The 10,077-nt window shown below is 46.8% G+C and overlaps 1 protein-coding gene and 1 long non-coding RNA gene across 3 annotated transcripts in view; one reads left to right on the top strand and one right to left on the bottom strand.

The window, feature by feature from the left end:
* Positions 1 to 5,654, top strand: part of EP300 (E1A binding protein p300) — an 87,066-nt gene extending 81,412 nt beyond the window's left edge. For both annotated transcript variants that reach the window (XM_037731986.1, XM_017510362.2), the window contains 3 exons: positions 1,379 to 1,540; positions 1,831 to 2,112; positions 2,323 to 5,654. In XM_037731986.1, coding sequence (XP_037587914.1) covers positions 1,379 to 1,540; positions 1,831 to 2,112; positions 2,323 to 4,521 — 2,643 coding nt within the window. In that variant the 3' untranslated portion in view covers positions 4,522 to 5,654. The remainder of the gene's footprint in view (positions 1 to 1,378; positions 1,541 to 1,830; positions 2,113 to 2,322) is intronic.
* Positions 5,655 to 9,700: 4,046 nt separating this feature from the next.
* LOC108290507 overlaps positions 9,701 to 10,077 on the bottom strand; it is an 11,381-nt gene continuing 11,004 nt past the window's right edge. Inside the window, exon 3 of the long non-coding RNA XR_001819600.2 lies at positions 9,701 to 9,732. This is a non-coding gene — a long non-coding RNA (uncharacterized LOC108290507). The remainder of the gene's footprint in view (positions 9,733 to 10,077) is intronic.

Here is a 10,077-nt window from a genome sequence, read left to right as displayed (position 1 = left end):
AAAAAAAAAAAAAAAAAAAAAAAAAAAAAAAAAAATTAAAAAACTGAAGGATTACTTGTCTGAAAGACTAAGTTATGAATATTATAGGCCTGTGGGCCACATATAATCTCTGGCATATTTTCTCTCTCTTAAAAAAAAAAAAAATCTTATGAAATTTAAAAACCATTCTTAACAATAATAAAACAGGCCTGAGGCAGAATTTACCTGTTAAATAACTAAGCCTGGCTTAATAACCTCACCAGTTATTTCCCCATAGCATATCTAGAATTACCTCCATTGAATTTAACTTACAAAAGGCACCCTTTAATACTCTGTTAACAAACTCTTACAGCCTTGTCATTTAGTATTTGTGGGTTCATACCATTTTAGAATATGGGTGGAAGGAGATAAAACCAAGGTCTTCTGGCTCCCCACTTTCATGCACTCTTCAGTGCCCCAAAATGCCATCCATTCCTTGTTCCCTCGCCCCAATCTGGGATACATTCAGTCTGTATGGTCTGCACACTCTGTGGCCTCTTCTAGGCAAAAAAGCTAAAGGGCCACCATTGCCTTAAAGATCACTGGTAAAAAATTAGGTCAAAATAAGGTCTTTCTAAAGGAGAAAGAATAAATGAAGAGAACAACTAGTAAAATAAGATACAGGCATAAGATTATGATGTCTGGTTTCAAATAAGGGCAGTATTCAGTGTTATTCCCACATCAGTTTTTTTTTGTTTTGTTTTGTTTTGGGAGACAGAGTGTCTCTCTGTCACCAGGCACCAGGCTGGAGTGCAGTGACGCAATCTTAGCTCACTGCAGTCTCTTCCCGGGTTCACGCAATTCTCCTGCCTCAGCCTCTTGAGTAGCTGGGACCACAGGTGTGCACCACCACGCCCACTTAATTTTTGTATTTTTTAGTAGAGATGGGATTTCACCATGGTCTCGATCTCTTGACCTCGTGATCCACCTGCCTCGGCCTCCCAAAGTGCTGGGATTATAGGCGTGAGCCACCGCGCCCGGCCCCACATCACTTCTTAACAAAAACCTTATTTTCGGCCGGGCGCGGTGGCTCAAGCCTGTAATCCCAGCACTTTGGGAGGCCGAGGCGGGTGGATCACGAGGTCAAGAGATCGAGACCATCCTGGTCAACATGGTGAAACTCCGTCTCTACTAAAAATACAAAAAATCAGCTGGGCATGGTGGTGCGTGCCTGTAGTCCCAGCTACTCAGGAGGCTGAGGCAGGAGAATTGCCTGAACCCGGGAGGCGGAGGTTGCAGTGAGCCGAGATCGCGCCATTGCACTCCAGCCTGGGTAACAAGAGTGAAACTCCGTCTCAAAAAAAAAAAAAAAAAAAAAAAAAAAACCTTATTTTCTTGTCTCCTTTGTGCTACTCTGCAGGTGACCAAGGGAGACAGCAAAAATGCTAAAAAGAAGAATAATAAGAAAACCAGCAAAAATAAGAGCAGCTTGAGTAGGGGCAACAAGAAGAAACCTGGGATGCCCAATGTATCTAACGACCTCTCACAGAAACTATATGCCACCATGGAGAAGCATAAAGAGGTAAGATGCAGCCACCGGAAGATTTCTGGCTGGGTGCGGTAGATCACCTAAAATGAAGAGTTTGAGACCAGCCTGACCAACATTGAAACCCTGTCTCTAGTAAAAATATAAAAATTAGCCAGGCATGGTGGTGTGAGCCTGTGGTCTCAGCTGCTCAGGAGGCCGAGGTGGGATAGTTGCTTAAGCCCAAGAGGCAAAGGCTGTAGGGAGTCACGGTCACGCCACTCCACTCCAGCCTGGGTGACAAAGTGAGACCCTGTCTCAAAAAAAAGAGATTGTCTATTTTGCAGGTCTTCTTTGTGATCCGCCTCATTGCTGGCCCTGCTGCCAACTCCCTGCCTCCCATTGTTGACCCTGACCCTCTCATCCCCTGCGATCTGATGGATGGTCGGGATGCGTTTCTCACGCTGGCAAGGGACAAGCACCTGGAGTTCTCTTCACTCCGAAGAGCCCAGTGGTCCACCATGTGCATGCTGGTGGAGCTGCACACGCAGAGCCAGGACCGCTTTGTCTACACCTGCAATGAGTGCAAGCACCATGTGGAGACACGCTGGCACTGCACTGTCTGTGAGGTAGGCACCTGGTTGTAGAAGGGAGGAGATAAGCTCTGCAGGGTTCTCATTGTTACGAGGGGCCATGCAGTTATATAGGCCTGTGGGGTGCTATGTTTGAGTGGCATTGTTCTACAAAACGGGCTTTTCTAGCCCAGACAGAATATCTAAAATACTTTTGAATGACTTAAATCTTGGAGAGTTTACCTGGACCTCCTGTTTTTTCCCCAGGATTATGACTTGTGTATCACCTGCTACAACACTAAAAACCATGACCACAAAATGGAGAAACTAGGTCTGGGCTTAGATGATGAAAGCAACAACCAGCAGGCTGCAGCCACCCAGAGCCCAGGAGATTCTCGCCGCCTGAGTATCCAGCGCTGCATCCAGTCTCTGGTCCATGCTTGCCAGTGTCGGAATGCCAATTGCTCCCTGCCCTCCTGCCAGAAGATGAAGCGGGTTGTACAGCATACTAAGGGTTGCAAACGGAAAACCAATGGTGGATGCCCCATCTGCAAGCAGCTTATTGCCCTCTGCTGCTACCATGCCAAGCACTGCCAGGAGAACAAATGCCCGGTGCCATTCTGCCTAAATATCAAACAGAAGCTCCGGCAACAGCAGCTCCAGCACCGACTACAGCAGGCCCAAATGCTTCGCAGGCGGATGGCCAGCATGCAGCGGACTGGTGTGGTGGGGCAGCAACAGGGCCTGCCTTCCCCCACTCCTGCCACTCCAACAACACCAACCGGCCAACAGCCAACCACCCCACAGACACCCCAGCCCACCTCTCAGCCTCAGCCTACCCCTCCCAATAGCATGCCACCCTACTTGCCCAGGACTCAAGCTGCTGGCCCAGTGTCCCAGGGTAAAGCAGCAGGCCAGGTGACCCCTCCAACCCCTCCTCAGACTGCTCAGCCACCCCTTCCAGGGCCCCCACCTGCAGCAGTGGAAATGGCAATGCAGATTCAGAGAGCAGCAGAGACACAGCGCCAGATGGCCCATGTGCAAATTTTTCAAAGGCCAATCCAACACCAAATGCCTCCAATGGCTCCCATGGCCCCCATGGGTATGAACCCACCTCCAATGACCAGAGGTCCCAGTGGGCATATGGAGCCAGGGATGGGACCAACAGGGATGCAGCAACAGCCACCCTGGGCCCAAGGAGGATTGCCTCAGCCCCAGCAACTACAGTCTGGGATGCCAAGGCCAGCCATGATGTCAGTGGCCCAGCATGGTCAACCCTTGAACATGGCTCCACAACCAGGACTGGGCCAGGTAGGTGTGAGCCCACTCAAACCAGGCACTGTGTCTCAGCAAGCCTTACAAAACCTTCTGCGGACTCTCAGGTCTCCCAGCTCTCCTTTACAGCAGCAACAGGTGCTTAGTATCCTTCACGCTAACCCCCAACTGTTGGCTGCATTCATCAAGCAGCGGGCTGCTAAGTATGCCAACTCTAATCCGCAATCCCTCCCTGGGCAGCCTGGCATGCCCCAGGGGCAGCCAGGACTACAGCCACCTACCATGCCAGGGCAACAGGGGGTCCACTCCAATCCAGCCATGCAGAACATGAATCCAATGCAGGCAGGCATTCAGAGGGCTGGCCTACCACAGCAGCAACCACAGCAGCAACTCCAGCCACCCATGGGAGGGATGAGCCCCCAGGCTCAGCAGATGAACATGAACCACAACACCATGCCTTCACAGTTCCGAGACATCTTGAGACGACAGCAGATGATGCAGCAACAGCAGCAACAGGGAGCAGGGCCAGGAATAGGTCCTGGAATGGCCAACCATAATCAGTTCCAGCAACCCCAAGGAGTTGGCTACCCACCACCGCAGCAGCAGCAGCAGCAGCAGCAGCGGATGCAGCATCACATGCAACAGATACAACAAGGAAATATGGGACAGATGGGCCAGCTCCCCCAGGCCTTGGGAGCAGAGGCAGGTGCCAGTCTACAGGCCTATCAGCAGCGACTCCTTCAGCAACAGATGGGGTCCCCTGCTCAGCCCAACCCTATGAGCCCCCAGCAGCATATGCTCCCAAATCAGGCCCAGTCCCCACACCTACAAGGCCAGCAGATCCCTAATTCTCTCTCCAATCAAGTGCGTTCTCCCCAGCCTGTCCCTTCTCCACGGCCACAGTCCCAGCCCCCCCACTCCAGCCCTTCCCCAAGGATGCAGCCTCAGCCTTCTCCACACCACGTTTCCCCACAGACAAGTTCCCCACATCCTGGATTGGTAGCTGCCCAGGCCAACCCCATGGAACAAGGGCATTTTGCCAGCCCGGAGCAGAATTCAGTGCTTTCTCAGCTGACTAGCAATCCAGGCATGGCAAACCTCCATGGTGCAAGCGCCACGGACCTGGGACTCAGCACCGATAACTCAGACTTGAATTCAAACCTCTCACAGAGTACACTAGACATACACTAGAGACACCTTGTAGTATTTTGGGAGCAAAAAAATTATTTTCTCTTAACAAGACTTTTTGTACTGAAAACAATTTTTTTGAATCTTTCGTAGCCTAAAAGACAATTTTCCTTGGAACACATAAGAACTGTGCAGTAGCCGTTTGTGATTTAAAGCAAACATGCAAGATGAACCTGAGGGATGATGATAGAAAACAAAGAATATATTTTTGTTATGGCTGGTTACCACCAGCTTTTTTCCCCCTTGTGTGTGTGGTTCAAGTGTGCACTGGGAGGAGGCTGAGGCCTGTGAAGCCAAACAATATGCTCCTGCCTTGCACCTCCAATAGGTTTTATTATTTTTTTTAAATTAATGAAAGTATGTAATATTAATAGTTATTATTTACTGGTGCAGATGGTTGACATTTTTCCCTATTTTCCTCACTTTATGGAAGAGTTAAAACATTTCTAAAACCAGAGGACAAAAGGGGTTAATGTTACTTTAAAATTACATTCTATATATATATATAAATATATATAAATATATATTAAAATACCAATTTTTTTTCTCTGGGTGCAAAGATGTTCATTCTTTTAAAAATGTTAAAAGAAAAAAAAAACTCCCTTTCTTCCTCTCAAGTCAACTTTTGTGCTCCAGAAAATTTTCTATTCTGTAATAAGTCTGAGCGTAAAACTTCAAGTATTAAAATAATTTGTACATGTAGAGAGAAAAATGACTTTTTCAAAAATATACAGGGGCAGCTGCCAAATTGATGTATTATATATTGTGGTTTCTGTTTCTTGAAAGAATTTTTTTCGTTATTTTTACATCTAACAAAGGAAAAAAATTAAAAAGAGGGTAAGAAACGATTCCGGTGGGATGATTTTAACATGCAAAATGTCCCTGGGGGTTTCTTCTTTGCTTGCTTTCTTCCTCCTTACCCTACCCCCAACTCTCTCTCTCTCTCTCTCTCTCTTTCTCTCTCACAGACACACACACATACTTTCTATAAAACTTGAAAATAGCAAAAACCCTCAACTGTTGTAAATCATGCAATTAAAGTTGATTACTTATAAATATGAACTTTGGATCACTGTATAGACTGTTAAATTTGATTTCTTATTACCTATTGTTAAATAAACTGTGTGAGACAGACACCCTGACTTTGTTTCACTTCTTGATACCACATCTGTGTTTCGGAGTACACCAGTTTAAGTGCCTGATGCTTAGGATTCAGAGAAAAAAGTGAAAGCATTAGCTTATGGCCTCATTAACATACTGCATATGTATTCACAAGTAGATCTGGGTGAATTTGTCCAAAATTCTGGGAAAAAGTACTACAAGTACCAGCTAGTAGTCAAGGTTGAAATGATAACCTATTTACATCTTTTTTTTTTTTCTTTTGAACGGAGTTTTGCTTTTGTTACCCAGGCTGGAGTGCAATGGCGCAATCTTGGCTCATCGCAACCTCTGCCTCCTGGGTTCAGGCAATTCTCCTGCCTCAGCCACCTGAGTAGCTGGGATTACAGGCACACGCCACCATGCCTAGCTAATTTTTTGTATTTTTAGTAGAGACGGGATTTCACCATGTTGACCAGGATGGTCTCGATCTCTTGACCTCGTGATCCACCCGCCTCGGCCTCCCAAAGTGCTGGGATTACAGGCTTGAGCCACCGCACCCGGCCCCCTATTCACATCTTGATTCAGGACCCCTTAAGGATGACCTCATGGTCTTCTAATCACTTTCGTCTTACATGGGATGAGGAGGACCTAAGACTGTTAATGTCTGCCTAAGTCTCAAGTAATTTCTTGGAAAAAAAAAAACAAGACTTGCCAGCCGTAGTGGCTCACGCCTGTAATCCCAGCACTTTGGGAGGCCAAGGCAAGCAGATCACAAGGTCTGGAGTTCGAGACCAGCCTGGCCAATAAGGTGAAACCCTATCTCTCTTAAAAGTATAAAAATTAGCCAGGTGTGGTGGCAGGCGCCTATAGTCCCAGCTACTCGGGAGACTGAGGCAGGAAAATCACTTGAACAATGGAGGTGGAGATTGCAGTGAGCCAAGATCACACCACTGCACTCCAGCCTGGGTGACAGAACGAGACTCGTCTCGAAACATGAAGCTAGGGAACACATTACTTCTGTTTGCTAACTGCTCATCAAAAAGTCAGTTGGAATCGGGTAGAAAGGAAGGAAATTGTGTGGAAATAAAACCTAGAAAGCTGAGAGAGATTATAACACGAGTCCAGTAATGTGCTAGATACTGAAAGAATAGAGAGGTTGTTTATCCTCCAACTGAACATTGCACTGGCTGTGAACAAACTTAAATGTTAGTACACTAAAAAGTCTACTATTACTGAGCTGCTTTGGTATCAATTCCAGATCTTATTTTTATCACAGATGTACACTAACCATATGTGACTGCTAAAAACATGATTGTCGGATATCTTGAACTGTTACTACTATTTTACAGTCTGAAAACAACCAGCATTTTTTTTTTTTTCTAAGACAAGTCTGGTCACCCAGGCCAGAATGCAATGGCACAATTGTTGACTGTAGCCTCAAACTCATGGGCTGAAGCAATCCTCTCAATTCAGCCTTCCTAGTAGCTTGGACTTACAGGTGTGCACCATTATGCCTGGCTGACTTTTTAAAATTTTTATAGAGATCGTGTCTAAAACTCCTGGGCTCAAGTGATCCTCCCACCTTGGCTTCCCAAAATGCTGGAATTAGAGGCATGAGCCACCTTGCCCAGCCCCTAAACCAGCATCTTCATGTGAGATGAACTTACTCAGCATTAATCAGAGCCAGCCCAGAAAAATGTATCAAGCAACCACCTGCCTCAGCTCAGTGACCCAGCAGATATCCATGGAGCAGCTACATACGTGCCAGGCTGGGCAAAGCACAGGTAAATGGCATGCAGCCCTGCCCTCAAGCTAACCAGCTTAACAGCTATAAAAGAAGACAGCATGACAAAGTACAGAGTACCAAGTGATGTGATGTATGCAAGGAATACAAGAAGAAATCCATGAAAGAAAACCTAGCTGATGGGAATTGGAGATGTTTCTGGAAAGGGCAGCATGGAAGCTGGATGGTGGAGGGGAGACGAATGGAAAAGGAGAGGAGGGGCCGGAAGAGTGCACCAGATCCTGCTAGGGAGCAGCTCCAGGTCTATGTGGCTGAGACCTGATAACAGAAAGTAGTGAACACCTGTTCCAGAAAGACTGCCTTCCTGCTCCCTAAGACTAGGAGCCCAGGAGTCATCTGAATAAACCCTCAAGAGGGAAATGTTTAGAATACAGTAAATTCCCAGTTTTGAAAGCTCTGCCTCTGGCTAAAGATAAGTGGGTTGAAATGTTAGACCAGCACATTGTCACTGCAATGTTGAAAGAAGGAAGTAGGAACAGAAGTCGATTAAATAGAAAGGAGGCTGGGCGCAGTGGCTCATGCCTGTAATTTCAGCACTTTGGGAAGCCAAGGTGGGTGGATTACCTGAGGTCAGGAGTTCGAGACCAGCCTGGCAAACGTGAAACCCCGTCTCCACTAAAAATACAAAATTAGGCGGGGTGCGGTGGCTCATGTCTTTAATCCCAGCACTTTGGGAGGCCCAGGCAGGCAGATCACCTGAGGTCAGGAGTTCAAGACCAGCCTGGCTAACATGGTGAAACCCCGTCTCTACTAAAAATACAAAACTTAGCCAGGTGTTGTGGTGGACATCTGTAATCCCAGCTACTCGAAAAGCTGAGGCAGGAGAATCACTTGAACCCAGGAGGTGGAGTTTGCAGTAAGTCCAGATTGTGCCATTGCACTCCAGCCTGGCCTCCATTCAAAAAAAAAAAAAGCCGGGTGCAGTCGTTCATGCCTGTAATCCCAGCACTTTGGGAGGCCGAGGTGGGTGGATCACCTGACATTGGGAGTTCAAGACTAGCCGACCAACATGGTGAAACCTCTCTCTACTAAAAATGCAAAAAAGCCAGGCACTATAATCCCAGCTACTCGGAAGGCTGAGGCAGGAGAATCGCTTGAATCCAGGAGGTGGTGGAGGCTGCAGTGAGCTGAGATCAGATCATTGCACTCTAGCCTGGGTGACAAGAAAAAAACTGCCTCTCAAAAAAAAAAGGAAGGGCAAAGGGGAAAGCTGCCCTTGCCCAGATGAGAAATAGTGCAATGGTAGAAAATAAGGATTAATCCAGAATCAGCAATACAAGAAGATAATTTCAATGTTGGTGCAGGTTTCCACCTGTAATCCCAGCACTGAGGGAGGAAGGATTGTTTGAGGCCAGGAGTCGGGAGACCAGCCTGGGTAACAGAGTGAGACCCCCACCTCCACCAAAAATAATAAAAAGCAGGCATAGCAGCACACCAGGTACTTGGGAGGCTGAGGCAGGAGGACTGCTTGAGCCCAGGAGGTTGAGGCTGCAGTGAGCCATGATTGTGGCACTGCACCTCTGCTTGGGTGGCTGAGTGAGACCCTCCTGGGCTGTTACTGCCCATCAATCTAGGAAATGGGCCCAGTGGGCTAGCAGTGCTCCAGCTGCCCTCATTCACTGCACTTACTGAATCCTCAATAACAGCCCCACTCGACAAATGAAAAACAAGCTCAGGTGAAATAATGTGCTCAAGACCACACAGCCAGTAAAAGGCTTACCAGGACAATAGCCTGTTGGACTCCAAAGCCATTCCTCTCCATGTCCTTTTATCTCCCTTAGGCAGATAAGCACCAGTGATGGCTGCAAATTAACCAACAGATATGTCATGGGGACCCTGTTTCAAGCAAATTCAAAATACAGACTAAAAACTGAAAAGTGGAGGGGAGGGGGCAACTAAGGAATCCTAAAAAAATCTCCCTGAGGTTCTCATTTTACAACCAAGGAAACATCTCTAGACAGTATTATGTTCATGATGAGTTCATCCTACTTAAAGAGAGAGGACAAAGGCCAGCATGAAAAAGAATAAAATTGGCTGGGTGCAGTGGCTCACACCTGTAATCCCAGCACTTTGAAAGGCTGAGGCAGGCAGATCATGAGGTCAAGAGATTGAGACCATCCTGGTCAACACAGTGAAACCAGTCTCTACTAAAAATACAAACAATATTGGGGCATGGTGGCACGTGCCTGTAATCCCAGCTACTTGGGAGGGTGAGGCAGGAGAATCTCTTGAACCTGGGAGGCAGAGGTTGCTGTGAGCCGAGATCGCGCAATTGCACTCCAGACTGGGTGACAAGAATGAAACTCTATCTAAGAAAAAAAATATATAAGCATAAATTTTTATGACCTTGGAATAGGCAACAGCTTCTTAAATATAACACCTAAAAAATACAAGAAACCAAAGCAAAAAAACAAGTTAGACCTCAAAACTTTTGTGCATCAGAGGACATGACCAAGAAAGTAAAAAGACATATAGAATGGCAGAATATATTTGCAGATCACATATTTCTGTATTTAGACTGTATTTAAAAATCTTGGCCAGGCACAGTGGCTCACATCTGTAATCCCAGCACTTTGGGAAGCCAACGCAGGCTGAGGGCAAGAGAGAGAGACCATCCTGGCCAACATGGTGAAGCCCCATCTCTACTAAAAATA

The sequence above is a fragment of the Cebus imitator genome, unplaced genomic scaffold (genome assembly GCF_001604975.1).
Source record: "Cebus imitator isolate Cc_AM_T3 unplaced genomic scaffold, Cebus_imitator-1.0 Scaffold435, whole genome shotgun sequence".
NCBI lineage: Eukaryota > Metazoa > Chordata > Mammalia > Primates > Cebidae > Cebus > Cebus imitator.
Note: the sequence above shows the minus strand (reverse complement) of the source record. Positions and strands in the feature narration are given on the sequence as shown.